Source organism: Hyposmocoma kahamanoa, unplaced genomic scaffold (genome assembly GCF_003589595.1).
Source record: "Hyposmocoma kahamanoa isolate Upper Pololo Valley unplaced genomic scaffold, ASM358959v1 270, whole genome shotgun sequence".
In the NCBI taxonomy this organism is placed as follows: Eukaryota; Metazoa; Arthropoda; class Insecta; order Lepidoptera; family Cosmopterigidae; genus Hyposmocoma; species Hyposmocoma kahamanoa.
Genome location: NW_020653770.1, coordinates 1,029,177 through 1,044,661, shown reverse-complemented (window position 1 = coordinate 1,044,661; position 15,485 = coordinate 1,029,177). Strand labels below are relative to the sequence as shown.

Below are 15,485 nucleotides of genomic sequence, written 5' to 3'. Positions count from 1 at the left end.
GCCAGACGCTATACCAACTAAGCCACGGAACGAACCAACGGACCTCACGAATTTTTCTATGTGCTTGCGTCGTGTCTTTGTACTTGGTCTTTCTCTTTGATATTTGAAGTAAATGTTGAATAAAATCAATAGCAGTGTTAAATATATACAATTCCAAGTTTATGTTACCAAGTGACGGGACGAACGAGTCGTGCATCTGATGGTAAGCGACACGCCTGTCCATAACAGTTGCAGTGCCACATTCAGAGCTTTAAATCACAAAGATCTGAGGGGCACTGCCACTGCGCCCGTCACCCTGACACATAATTTGACAAGTAATTTCACCAGCAGCAGAAATAAGTAAAGGATTTTGAATTGGAGCATTCCGCTTAAATCTTTCTCTCTACACCAAACACCAACAATCTATGCGAAATACCAATATGTTGTGATATTCCCGCTTCGCATCACATAACTCCCCCTTCCACACTCCAATCCCCCCCTTCCGTAAAGTCGTAGCTACCCTAACATTGCTACGCCACTGCGACCCTTATTGCGGAGTACAATTAAGGGTGGAATCTGTGGTGTATTGGAGAGAAATGAAAGTACAAATACAATAACGTTCAGTTTGGCATCATAAGCTTTAAAATTGCTTTGCCGTCAATGTTGTTCACTTGTCTGTTGTTTCGCGTTTTTCTCTTTTGTTCGTGGAAACGGAATAGGGAAAGACTTTATTTGTGGATATTCTATGAAGTTGCTTCTAGTTCCGGTGGGTTAAGTAAATAGGAAATGTATATTGAGAACGTTACCACCTATCCCGTTAGTAATCACAATAACTAATAATCTCAGTACAGAGTACTAAAAAAACCGACCTCAAAAGTACGTGGAATTACGTCTATTTGCTAAGTTTCATTGAAATATCCCCTAGTTCGCCACTATACAACTGGAGATAATAAAAATAGGTTCTCACTACGACACTACTCAAAGTATACCGAGAGAAAAACGCCTTGAATTGGAGAAATAGCAAAATCAACTAAATAATTGCTAAAAGTAATTGCTCCTAAATTAAAGTTAGGCGCTATTTATAAAAATGAATCTTCATGCGTGAACAGCCACCCTTCGAGGTGGATGATTTTCTTCAAAATGAAATGGGACCACTATGGAAATACCCCCTTTCCAACAAAAAAAGAATCATGAAAATCGGTTCACAAATACCGGAGTTATCGCGTAACATACATACAAAAAAAAAAGAAAAAAAAGAACATACAATCGAATTGAAAACCTCCTCCGTTTTTTGAAGTCGATTAAAAACAAGATTTATAAGCATAAAGCGGAAGTAAATAAAAGTAATTCCAAGTAAAACTATTAACTACTTTGTTTCGATTTTACGCCTTTAATTTCCGTACTTTAGAGGAAGGTTTAGTTCAAGTTTAGTGTCGGTATAAAATAAAAGAGAGTATAAAAGACAGTCGTAACATTTTTAAGAGACTCTAGCTCTTAATTATAGGTCTTGTTTGTAATAGTACTTAAAATTATTGATTCAAATATGGCTGCCACGTACTATTTTTATCAAGAGTTGATGCTACCTTAGTTCGAATTCAAAATTTTCTCGCTAAATCGGTTCTATTGTGCGGGTCGAGCAGAATAATTTTTTTTACAAACGAAATTAAATCCATTTGAAAAATTTATAACGTATACTATACGTGCTCTATTTAGTTCAGATGATATTAGGGGTTAAAGTATGAAATTGCCGTTTTATTGCAATAGGTTCTTTGAATTTTCATAGAATGTTCATGGTTTGAGGTTTTCGAATGAAACTTTTTTCAAATGGTTTCTGTGTTTTTTTTTTTAAATTTGAAACATTTGAATATCGACTTTCAATTGTTTTTGTTATTCAATTTAGACAAGAAAGATGGATACTGCGAAAATTCGAGTGATTTTTGAATACGAGTTCCGACGCGGAACTAACGCGGCAGAAACAGCCCGCAATATCAATGCTGCGTTTGGAGAGGGGTCTACTAATGAACGCACCGTGCGATTTTGGTTTAAACGCTTTCGTGATGGAAATTTCGACTTAAAGAACGAGCCACGAGGAAGACCGCCCACACAGGTGAATAACGATGAATTAAGAGAGATAGTGGAAGCCGATCCTAGTCAAACTACCCAGGAATTAGCGGCATGGTTTAACGTTACCTTACCCACAATATTGACTCACTTGCGTCAAATCAATAAAATAAAAAAATACGAAAAATGGGTGCCTCATGATTTGACTGATCTGCAGAAAGAAGCGCGTGTTGAAACTTGTGTTGCCTTGTTGAACCGGTACAGAAATGAAGGAATATTGGATCGAATTGTAACATGTGATGAAAAGTGGATTCTTTATGATAACCGGAAAAGAAAAATGCAATGGCTGACCCCAGGTCAAATGCCACAACAGTGTCCTAAAGCAAAACTTACCAATAAAAAGGTAATGGTAACTGTTTGGTGGTCTCAGCATGGTGTTATTCACTATAGTTTTCTCCGATCTGGTCAAGCAATAACGGCAGATGTCTATTGTGCCGAACTCCGAACCATGTTGACAAAACTAGCAGTAAAACAGCCCCGACTCACGAATCGATCTTCACCATTATTGCTTCACGACAACGCGAGACCTCACACAGCACGAGAAACCATTTTGACCCTTCAGGAACTGCAGTTAGAAACCATTCGTCATCCTCCGTATTCACCAGACCTTGCTCCAACGGACTACCATTGTTTTCGTGATTTGGACAATTATCTACGTGACAAGAAGTTTTCTTCCCAGGAGGCAGTACAAAATGCTTTCACACAGTTTGTGCAGTCTAGATCGTCGGAGTTCTATCGCAAAGGCATTAATAACCTTCCCATTAGATGGCAGCAATGTATAGATAATAATGGCAACTATTTTGATTAAATAAATTTGTTAAAAATTTAAAAAATAAACAATTTAGATTTTCAGTACAAATCGGCAATTTCATACTTTAACCCCTATTATTAAAAAAAATCATTGGTATATGTAAAAAAATACCTATTGACCACATCGGTTTTCTTGTAAAATTTCAACGTAAGTTTCGTTTTTTTTCCCATCGTGAAAATTTTTTGGAATCGTATTATCACATCGTAAACTAATCAGTGTATATCATCAATTTTACTATATATTCAGTCCAAAGTGATTGATTCAAGACTTTCACTGTAATGAGTAATAATTTGCAAGTAAGGATTTACAAAGGTATGTAATTACAAATTTACATAGTTTAAGTATGTATGTACACGTATACATTACTTACACACTAAATACCTTTATATAAATTCAATAACGATGGAAGTGGGAATATAGGAACATAGTTCACCTCTATACCAGATACAACTAAAGCAAACATAATGCCGGTTAACAGTGTTAACACAAGTCAGCTAGGAGCGTTAGAAAACCACCTTAAGTGCATTGCCGGGTCGGATTACGTCTACGCGAGTTGGGGGATAGCTTATGTAGTGAACAGACACGATACTCGTTTGATAAGGTTGGCATTTTCACCTACGCTGAGGCAACAATGAGTAGATGAACATAGAAATGGTGCTACGAACCGATTAAAAGTGTATCGGTTGAGATGCATCTCAACTCCATTGTATTAACTATATTATAACCATCAGGTGTTTTGAGTGATAGCATCTCAAGTGATCAGGAACTCATGAACCCAGCGCTTAATTAAGAGTTAATAACGATCGTGGGTCGTAACTGGGGAGTGCTGAGTGACGTTTATTGAAAAACGGAAATTTCGTCAACGCTCAAAAGATAGGTAACCGACGAGTGAGTAACCAGCAATCGTGATATGTATAATATAACTTTTTCATCAGAAAAAAAAAGACTTCAAAAGTTTCCTTAACGGCTTTTTTCGATATGGGACTGTTACGGACTCTTTTGTAAATTTCATACTTTTTTCTGATTGTCATTATGACGGTGATTTGTTGATTATATGTATTGTGTCAAGTGAAAAGTAGACTTATATTTGCGGAAAATGTTTTTTTATTTTGTGATAGCCGACACGAACCAAGAACAGCATCTACGACATCAGGGACCACTTCGAGAGTATACCCTTTGAAACAAAAATATAATTTTCAAAATCGGTCCACAATTGAGGGAGAAATTGGTGTGTACACTGATATGCTTACAAAATTTGAGGATTTTCCTCGATTTCCATGAGATCCCCTCATCAGATTCTGACTTGGTGACAATGGGACCACCACGACAGTGCACTCCTTCAAACAAAAAAGAATTTTTAAAATCGGTCCACAATTGACGGAAAAATGGGAAAACATACATAAACCGAACGTCTTAACACTGATCCGGCTTTAAACGTGCACTATACGGCCCTAGTGTCGCCTAGAACTTCTATACATAGGATTTAAAAATATGGCAATTTGGGAGTGGTAAGAAGTAGAACTTGTTTAAATTGCTTACGATTACCGAGAAGTTAAAACCAGTTGTTTTTTTAGAAAATGATACTATTTTTCCGGATTTAAGCCGCATATACTTGTTTTTTCAAACAAATAAACGTTTCAGGCCCTTTACAGGTCCCATGGTCACAATCGCGACAAACCTAAGAACTCGATAATTTCTTTTTTTGTTCGATGTGGAAAATATTTCTTGTATTGACATTTCATTTATTGTATCCGAGAGGGATTCTTGTTGAAGGTACGAATTGTAAAAATTAGATTAATTATTCTATGATGCACCCTCCCGGTGGATATGTAGAAATTTCCACAGGTGGTTACAAACTGACATTAGAACATACAGACGATTTTGCACATTTTATATCAACAAAATACTCTAAAGATAAATTCAACATCGTCATTAACGCATTATATGTTTCACAAGCAGGCACGGCTCTCCCCTAGACCTAGTTCGTTACGTCGGTCTAATGCGAGTTGGAAACTTTAAACATTTTCCGTTACGTGTTTTCGACATGCTGGTTTCATTACAATATTTTCCTTCACAACATTCATAAATGTACGTAATTTAGAAAATGAAGTCATAAGTAAAGGGATTCCAACGGTCGACTTCTAAATTAAAAACCAACCATGAAATTGAAGAAAAAATAAATTATGATATCTATGTCACATAATAAAATAAATTGAAATGTTTACAAATAAGTTGGAAAATTTGTTATTATCGAAATGTTATAAATTGCAGGAGATTTTTTGATTATGAAAATAGAGAAAGTACGTAGTAAGTTAAGTTACAGCACCCTTTCCTTTTAGATCTTTTCTGTATCTCATAATGCAAAAAATAATATGATTTTGACTTAAAGTGTTCGTAGTATTCCAGTAGGATAACACAGTGCTTCTAGAATACGTACTGTACTCTGTTCAACCATTTATTGTACTTTTGACTTAAGCAAGCTAAAAAAGTTCCATAATAATTGACAGGAAACCAGAGACAAAAAAACAAGAGGATTGCTAATAGCGATACAAGGTATTTAGTAACTGTTGGTACACCAAATGTCGCAATGAGTATTTGTTTTACATAGACAATTTATCAAAGCTGAGTAGCTTTCTATTGATAAGAACCAAATCAACTAGATGGCGTTTATTGCAAAGATTTTGATTAATAACGCTGGCAATTCATTTTATTTTATTTAGAATTAGCGCCATCTACCTATATTTGGGAGAAATTGTTTATAAATTATTTTGTAACATATTGCGTGTGTTGTGACGCATATTTGTCAAAGTTTGGAAAATAATTTTAGCTCACGACCAATATTCGATTGCCTCTGTGGCCGAACGGTTACCACGCCGAGGCCAGGTTCGATTCCCGGGCCGGGAGAAATATTTGTAAGGCCTACATTTATTTCTCTCGTGAGGTTGGGTGTAATTTGTCACCGCGACACAGGGTTTCCCTAGTGCGGGCTATGTTGAGTATTACTAAAAATTGGTCATAATAGGAAACAGTCGCAAGCATCATCTGAACCGTGCATCAGTGCTCGATCAGTAAGAGGGTCTGACCTGCGTCGGGCTTGTCGGGCTTGGCGGCGGGCCGGCGCTCCAGCGCCAGCGCCTTGGGGCTGTTGCGCTTGGACGAGCCGCGCGACACCACCAGCGACTGCGGGATCTGCGGACGAGCGAGCACCTCGTAGCAAGCGACGTCAATCGAACAGTTGCGTTGTTTGAGAAACTGGTGTCTTTACGACTATTTTACGCATTTCATCTCATCCCTTCTGATAGAAAGTGACGATGAAACCCATGACGGAGCACGCACACCTATATAATTCCTATTTCATATTATAACCCAAGTTATAGCGCTCGGGGAATAGGTCTGCTCTTTACCCGTCCGCCATTTAAATGTGGGTTAGTAGTCATCTAATAATGAAGCTTTTTTAAACTCTGACTACTTCTCGGAAATTACTTTTTGTATTATGTCACTTTACTACGTGGTCTATAATTAATTTTTCACCTCAGTAGCTCGGAAAAGCTTTCTTTCTCATTAGAAATCTACATGCAAACGTTTTTTCTACGCCAGTGTGGAAAAGGTTTATGAAATTCGAATTTGACGATGGAGTGTAGAGCACACAACTGTTTCTTTCGATGAAAAAAAAACATAATGACGCGTTCAACTACGCGATATGTCGCACATTATTTATGTAATATAAATTCAATGGTATATTTATTCTTATAATTGGTGACGTGAATTTGTTTATCAAAACTGATTTGTTTTCCTTTCACCTGCCGCTTTCCTCGCTACAGTGAGGTGAAAAGCCTCGCCCAAAACGAACACAAGGCACTCGCCAGCTTGTCGGAGCGGTCCCCCGACGGCAGCCGCGCGATGGTGACGTCGGCCGAGTCCTCGGGCGGCGGCGGCTGCTGCAGCCAGTTGTACTCGCGCTTGTCCACCGGCACGCCGCGCTTCTCGTAGTCCTGCGCCTGCGTCCTGCAACAGCCGGCGGTCAGGCCTCTGGCGCGGACAACGAGCACGCGCACGCCGCGAACCGGACTCACCTCAGGCTTTCGTAACAGTCTAGACATATCACGGCGTAGTCGCCGTTTTCTAATAGTAACGAGTTTTCAGTCCGTCGTTGCACCAGGAAGGGGAACTCCTGCAACAAAAAGAACGTGCTCGTTCCCTGCAAACACTGCTTTTGTGGTTGGGGTAACGAAAAGTGTAAAAGACTTGTACCGAATTAGCTTGGTACTTTATTCCCAGAAAAATGTAACCAGTCTCTTATGTCTAGCAAAAAAATTGCTAGTCATTATAGCCTGAACCTGCATTTTTTTCAATTGTATTGTAAATTAATTACCAGCTACAATGCGGTACTAAAAATAGTCCAAAAACAGCAACACTTAAACTGAGCTACATTGTAACAAGAATGACATTGACATCTCATATGTCAATAACATTTTTTATGGCATTGGCCACTAGCAAATTGGGCAAAAACGTACATAAAAATCCATTCCGTGGGATTCCACTCCGCTTTACGTTACATAATAACAAAAATCCCTAAGTTTTTTAGAAATTACAGGCAAAGAAAAATTGTTTTTAATTCAAATCATTTAATCTGTAGATTTTGAGAGCTCTTTACAAAAAACCAACTGACAACCTGATTAAATTTTCCATTTATTTTAGTACCACTAACGTAACAACTCTTTTGTGTACCATCAGGAAAGTGTACAAATTTTTGGATTCCTCTTTATTTATAGATAACAGACATTATTTGTCAAATTTCTATACTTCAACCAAAATTTTACAAATTGATGACAAAGAACTTAAAAATGTGAAAATTTGCGAAATTATAAACCACACTAGGGGTGCAGCACTCCTTTCTACATATTTATTGCTTCTACAACACCTTGTTGAAAATTTGTTACATAGTTTTATCACCGGTTATCAGGGCCTTACCACGGCGTGAGTTCTTTTTATTTTCCCGATATTTGGGAACGGTTATATGTCTGGCCTTGCGGCAGACAACAGCTTTAAAAACAGACGTACATAAGACGTAACGGCTACGTTCATCTCAATTACTTATGGCGTGACCATTGTTATAAATTCTTTCCATTAGGAATTTTGGGAAAATAACAAAAAATCATATACGTGGTAGTTCCCTAACACAGGTTTCGCTATTCTTAAAAGGAGAGTTCTGTCATTATTACCGTTAATTTCAAGTATAGTCTGTCTTTTCTTTTGAAAATGGAGTAAAAAGTACAGCTGATTGTGCAGAAGTGTTGCTAGCGATTGCGGTCGGTAAATATTCTATCGACTATAGACTTTATGTTGATCATGCTTATGCAATAAATAACCGAAGTTGTTTAATTTAAATCATCACCAGTCCATTAGTCACCGCACTGCTGGGTACAGGTTAAAGTTTTTCATTGTTCATTCAATATATAGACCCCACAGATGATCGATTTGATGAACAAAATTGATTCGAACAGCAGGAGGCGAATTGTCAAAACAGAAATGGAGGCAACTACGCAATTAGTAACGACCAGAACGTCGCAACGCGTCCTAGCAACACTTTAGCGCAGTGTCGCCGAGTGTCGGCGGCGAGGTGGGCACTGACCTTGATGGGCAGCGCGCGCACGCGCTTGCGGTAGGTCTTGATGCCGCACAGGTGGCAGTGGTAGTCGTGCGTGTTGTAGGCGCGCCGCTCGGGCGGGTACGCGCCCAGCGCCTCGTACCTGCACATGCGTGTCGTAGACAAATACGCGCTTCGCCGGCCGTTTGCCGTCTGCGAGCAATCCAGCGATCGAAGGAAGTCGTCTCAATGTTTTCAACTCGATTCACGATTATACAGATGCTGCTCAACCGTTCCTGTGGTCGTCTAATTTTAAAATCGTAAATAAAACCACAAGCCTAGACATTCTTTTCTAAATCAACTGCACTATTTAACAAACAAAATCCAACAATTTTCTCATAAAAATAATATGCAAGCTACAAACAATATGTTAACCGATTCAATAAATCGACCCCTCCTACGTAAAGTGTCGCATGCCGAAATTACCAAGTTTACAGGGGAAAATTTTAAAGTTCTGAATTCACTGAAATGAGCTTATCACCTGAATTTATTCGAGAACGAGTTTTAAAATAACAAGATTTGACGAATAAAACTGAGAAATGCTAAAGTCACGTGTTATGCTCTTTTCAGTGATTTAAAACTTTAAAACGGTCCCCCGTAAATTTAACAACTTCGACATACGATACTTTATGTAGGAGGGGTCAAAATAACGACTCCATTGTAATGAAAAATTATAGTTCTAAAACCAGATTCCTCTGTAGTATACATAGTTGACAAGGCACTGCCCGAAAGCCTCACCTTCTCCACTGACTAAGCAGCGAATGGTAACAGAAGGTGCAGACCAAGGCCGAACCATTTTCCCGCAGCTGCTCCGCGTTTGGATGACTCTGTGAACGCAAAATAGTGCAGAAACGTTACTGTCTAGAAGTAACATAAATAAACTTTAAATTAATTAACCTAAAGGCTCTACACTACTACTATTCATCTATTCAAATTTAAAATATCTTTATTACATAAGTATGAAAACTTTAAATTGATTAACCACTACAAATTTGGAAAGTAGAGTCTCTTAAATGAGCAAAAAAACTTTACAGGTTCCTCTTTGTCAATAAACACTTGTTCACATTTATAATTCACAATATAGTGTTTCTTCTTTTAAATGGGACAGTATGAGGAAATCCGAAATCATAGAAGATGCAAAGAAAGTGTCTCAGGAACCATTAAGTCTTTTTTTGTGAAAACAATTTGGCGTGGTAAATTTTTTGGTCAAGCGCGAGTTGCCCATAAAAATAAAATAAAAAATCTTTTTTTTATAGCTGATAGACTCAGTTTCTTACAAGAATGATTTAATTGTATCTGAAATAAAGAATCGGGATAACAGACGTTGATAAAACTTAATAAAATGCTATTCATTTTCCAAAATATAGACTTAAGGTCTATTACTTGTCACCTACAGAAATAATAATGGATAAAAAGCGCATCTAAATGTAATTAATTTCCAGAAAATAAATAGAGCGGTTTTATACCTGGTGCGTGAGTAGACAAGGGAAGTATGGCGCGTTGCCTTGCGGTTGACCGTACAATATCCGCGCCAACGTGAAGTCGGAGTGCAGGCCACACAGGAAGCAATAGATTGAGGTACAGGCTGCAAATAAAAACGAGACATTGTTTCATCAGGTCCGAAACAATCATCGCTATTTGGAACCAGCCTACTGCGCAGTCAGCGATGCCAATGAACGTTTACGAGCACTTCCTATTTCATTATAGTGTAAGTTAATTACGGATATAAAGGTTTTGGGGGCAATGGCGTTTCCGCATTAAATGACATGGTGATGAAAATGATCCTAAGGCACGGGTTAATGAGCCCATCTCAAATTATCGCAACCTCATCCTTAACTCGACTGTCTTTATTGATAAATAGATAGTACTGCCACCTTATCTATTTCTGCCGCCAAGCAGTAATATGAGCAAGGGTGCTGGTGAAATCACAGACACATAGGACTTGTCAACTTATGTCTCAGGGTGACGGGCGCAGTAGGAACACTCTCAAGATCTTTGCTGTTTAAAGCTGTGAGTGGCATTGCAACTGTTATGGACAGGGGTGTAGCTTACCACCAAACATACGACTCGTCGTACCGTCACTTGATATTATAAAAAAGTAAAGTGAATTAAGGCGCCGATGGAATCGATAAAGTTTAGTTAAGCAGAAGCCATCCGTCATTGGCCATTGTCCATCGTCAGTGGTCCATTAATTTTTCTCGTGAATTGAGCGACGTCTCAGCTGATATGTGGCATTTTACGTATTAAATAATGGACCAATAGGAGTATGACTCACCGCTGTTGCTGGCCACGGTGCGGTCGGAGGTGGTGGAGGGCGGCGTGGGGATCACGCGCTCGCCGTTCAACGGAGACGGTGACGGTATGTTGTACCTGAAACCGACATTGCCAGCTCACTCATTGCCTAGTTAATTGATCACTACCATCACCTAGGAGTACCAGGCTTCTTTCTGACTTTTACATAACTAATTTCAAATTATCATCATCACAAACCCATTTATACGTCCCACTACTAGGCACGGGTCTCCTCTTAGGCGAGGGTTTAGGCTATATCACGGAAATAAAGTTGTCGATCGTTTGTGTTACAAAAACGATGCATTCGTATATTGGTAAATATTACAAATAAGGAAAGATGTAAATTTCGTTGAATATAAGATTCTGACTCTAACATTTATTTACATGTTCTAAATGTGTAATCTAGTACGACAAAAACAAATATTTATATCGGCCAAACTGTAGACCTCACACACGTAGTTTGAGAAATAGAAAAAAATTGGCTTTACCTTTCACCAAATTACATACAATTAGTAAACATACCATATGTTAATAAAAATAATCATAATAAGCTACCAGCCGATATAAAATTTTTATTTTTATTTAACTGCCTCCGTGGCCGAACGGTTACCATACCGGACTGCCACGCAGAGGTCCCTGGGTTCGATTCCCGGGCCGGGAGAAATATTTGTATGGCCTACATTTATTTCTCTCGTGAGTTTGGGTGTAATTTGTGGCTGTCTATGTGTGTGTCCATGGCACCCGCGACACAGGGTTTCCCTAGTGCGGGGCTATGTTGAGTGTGTGCGTTATTATTATTATTATTATTATTAAAAAAATAGATAAAAGATGTTATTATTTTATAAAAAGTTAAAAGAGTTTTTGTTTATAATTCAAATTTAATTTCCAACTTACTAATTTCATATTTCCATTTATTATTATAAAAGATATCTTATTTGTCATTACGCACCCCTCACTGAAGAATGGCACAAGTGGAGTTACGTCAAACATGTTTATTGCTCCATTAGATACAGAAAAATATAACCCACATCATTTCCAATTTTTGTAAGTCTATCGACTAATATTGCAGATAGTTCCAAGCATTGGAGAAGATATGTGTCATATTTTTTTGTATCTAATGGAGCAATATACATGTTTGACGTAGCTTCATTTATGCCTTCTTCCATGAGGGGTGAGATTAATTTATTTTCATCTCACTAGCTCGGAAAGGTTTTCCTTAGAAATCTGCGCGCAAAAGCGTTTTTTGCATAACGTGGAAAAGGTTTTTGAAATTCGAACTTGACGATGGACTGTGGTGCACCCATCGAATATATAACCAGAAATAGAGACGAAATGTCATTTAATTTGTTTGAAAACTATTCTGCCAAATCATTACGGTGACAACTGCGCACCGATTGGCCAGCCCGAATTCGAAACAATTGACGGGTGTCGTCAATGGGTGTCGTCTAGTGTTTCACTTCAAATCGACCAGTTAACTTGACCTTTGGTATAATGGACGAAAATTGCAAAATTACATATTTAATATTTAATATCGATGAAATGTGATTCCATTTGTTTTGTAATTAGATGTTTTGCTGTTTTTCCAACATCACCGAACAGTACAGCACGGCATTGTTAGAGATATTATCTTTATTACAATAAACACAGAATATTTTTTGGAATATACGGAGACGTACACACAGGTCAGTGTTGGCCTGTCTATGTTTCAGTGCAAACGAGTGTTGATATTTATAAGAGCTGTATCGCTAATGTGTTACCAGGAACATATGGTCCTTATTTCGTCTCTATTTCTGGTTATATACTCGACGGGTGCACCTTACTTTTTCTAAAAAAAAGATAATAGCAGGTTCGACTATGCGATTTGTCGTGCATTACTATTCATGTTGTTGACATTAAATTGACAACGACAACTAATTCGTCGAAGAAGTAAAAGTTTCAATAATCACTTGATCGCACAACACGCAAGTGCAAGCGAGAAAGAAAATCGGTGGGTCCGAAGATGTATCGCGATGCGAGGGTGACCGGCGAGACGCACCTGCGGTGCTCGAGCGGCACGCGCTCGGCGTCCATGAGCTCCCACTGGCGCGCCAGGTGGCGCACGCAGCGCGAGCACGCCAGCACGCGCCCGCCCTTGGCGCCGGCCAGGCACGGGAAGTGCATGGCGTGCGAGTTCATGTACTCGGCCGCCGTCGACAGCCACTCCATGGACTGCTGCGGGAACAGCCCGGCGCACACGTAGCACCTGCCCGTCTTCGCTTTTAGCCGACTTCAAAAGGAACTTCTTTTTCTTGGACAGAGGTACCTCGGGTGGGGTCCCTTTCAATTTCGACAAGATGTTCCACCTCTAACGGTGGCAAATTGGGGGATGAATTACTTTTGAGGTCGGTTTTTTAGTACTCTGTAGTAACATTATAGACTCTCGCCTCTCCCAAGGCTTCAAAGATTATTTCATTTCGATTTACGCCTAGTTAAATCTATTATATTTTTTATTTTTTTTATTTGCTTGGACGAAGCTACATTGTCCTTGTCATATATTCGTCTTAACTGAAAACCAACGTAACGAGGTCTTTTCAGACGTCTTGATACAAAAAGCTGAGTGGAGATCATTTTGGTAGCTTTTGTTGTGTTTTATCCTAAGGTTACTTTATTTTTTGTTATCATTCTATTGTACACATTTCGACATAAAGTAAACAAATAAACTACTTTTCTTTCTTTCTTCTTTCTTTCAAATAATCTGTCAAATGTATCCTTCAATCTTCACGTTTTCTTCAAACAATGTCGCAAACGATCAAATAAACCATCAAATATGTTTGATAAACTTGCCTGCCGTTCACACTCGGTCATCTCTTTATACAGTCGTAAGTTCCGTACTATAGTTAACATAATGAGTCACCTCTCTTCGTAATTTGTGCAACGAGTAAGAATAATAGGTAAAGCGTTCCTGGCATTAACTCTAGCACTATATATTAAAAAAAAATGCGTTGGTATAGAGAATGATTGAAATTAAGAAAAAAACCTACCCACGAAAAGTTGTTAAAAGAAAGATTGCGCACAGAACCATGGAATCTATTAAGGTCAACGCACAAGCGATAACTGAATTTTAGTTTGCCAAACACGCCATCAATCTAGATTTCTCTATCAAACACTTAAAACATGTACATTATTTGACAAACATATCAAACGCGAGCGCAGACGATTTGATCGTTTACAGAGCGTTTTACTCATTTACTCGATTTTGTCTGATCACACATGTTAACCGACAAAAATACTGTCGAACCAAGCCTTACCCAATGCGTGTCAGAGATTTTCAAGGATTGTGTACCGCCTTCGTCATACAAGTTTAATCACCTTTTTTTCTTTCACCGTTATGCACATCATTTACAAATCAAAATCAGAGGCATATGCCGCAACAGAAATTAGACTCATCACTTAACAACCACTGCCCCCTGCCATACTTTGGATGACGCAACCACACGCAAAGACATGATCAACTTCTTAATTAAAAAAAAAACCGCAATATCTCTTATAAGAGGGAAAATAGGAGACGCTTACCTATATACCCCAATACCATTTTCACCAGCGACTATTTGATTTTGTGGACTAGTCGAGAGCGCGTTCGACGTTCTCTTGTTCGTTTGGTTCGAACTAGGTTTTATGTCATACGGTTTAAATCTGAAACAACGGTTACGATGTTGAATAAAAGAAATTGAACCTTGTAGCTGGCCATCTGTTGACAAAACAAACAACCTTGCAAAAACCATAATTGTTGTGTTGTGAACTATATTTATTCCCACAAGAAATAAACATTGTATTTATTACCTCGCAAATATGATGACATACACTGTATGTATCAGAGACGGTTAAAAAAATACGAAACTCAAGACCTTCGGCTTCGGGCTTCTAATAGATTAGTAATTTCTTATTTACCGTCCTTAATATACAATACAGTACATTGAACAACTCACGCTGAATAAAATTTGTTGACCGAAATAAATAAACAAGCAACTGAAAAGTGATAGACCAACCTAATGTTATTGGTATGAGAGTTATTGAGGTGCGCGGCGGCGGGTTCTCCGTTGTCGCCGTACGCGGGATACTTCAGGGGGATGTTCTTGTAGCACGTCGCACAGATTTGCACCATGCCTGTTCATCAGAAAACATATTAGCTTCTTCATCGGTTTACAGCCATTACCACTACCCACGAATATTCTTTGCCTTTGCATTTTATTAAATGAAAGTGATCATCCGTATTTTTTCATCACTAACACATGATGTCTCCCACTGTTGGGCACGGGTTTCCTCTAAGAAGATTATTAAAGCCATGATCCGCCACTATAGATTAATACAAGCTTATGTACATTATTTGCTATACATTTTACACTTTAATTTTATATATATAAATAAATTATATTTATAAATTATAATTACAGTATTTATGCTGAATCAGGGCCATTTCAGCTCAAACTGTCGTCATAGGTATCATAGGTTAAAATTTTATCAGTTCTTATAGTATTTATTTGTTTTTCTCGCAATACGTGTTTTGTATAAATGTATATAAAATTAATAATGAATGTTCTATGTGCTTTTATGTTGTACTCTGTGAAGTGATTGTAAATGTTTTGTTTCTGTTTGTAT

The 15,485-nt window shown here is 38.3% G+C and overlaps 1 protein-coding gene across 2 annotated transcripts in view; it reads right to left on the bottom strand.

The window, feature by feature from the left end:
- LOC113228999 overlaps positions 1-15,485 on the bottom strand; it is a 255,159-nt gene that overhangs the window by 84,280 nt on the left and 155,394 nt on the right. For both annotated transcript variants that reach the window (XM_026462468.1, XM_026462467.1), the window contains 10 exons: positions 14,876-14,993; positions 14,403-14,522; positions 12,886-13,092; positions 10,834-10,928; positions 10,025-10,143; positions 9,297-9,385; positions 8,544-8,661; positions 6,985-7,082; positions 6,775-6,916; positions 5,995-6,100 (listed from right to left, as the gene is read on the bottom strand). In XM_026462468.1, the coding sequence (XP_026318253.1) occupies positions 5,995-6,100; positions 6,775-6,916; positions 6,985-7,082; positions 8,544-8,661; positions 9,297-9,385; positions 10,025-10,143; positions 10,834-10,928; positions 12,886-13,092; positions 14,403-14,522; positions 14,876-14,993 (1,212 nt within the window). The remainder of the gene's footprint in view (positions 1-5,994; positions 6,101-6,774; positions 6,917-6,984; positions 7,083-8,543; positions 8,662-9,296; positions 9,386-10,024; positions 10,144-10,833; positions 10,929-12,885; positions 13,093-14,402; positions 14,523-14,875; positions 14,994-15,485) is intronic.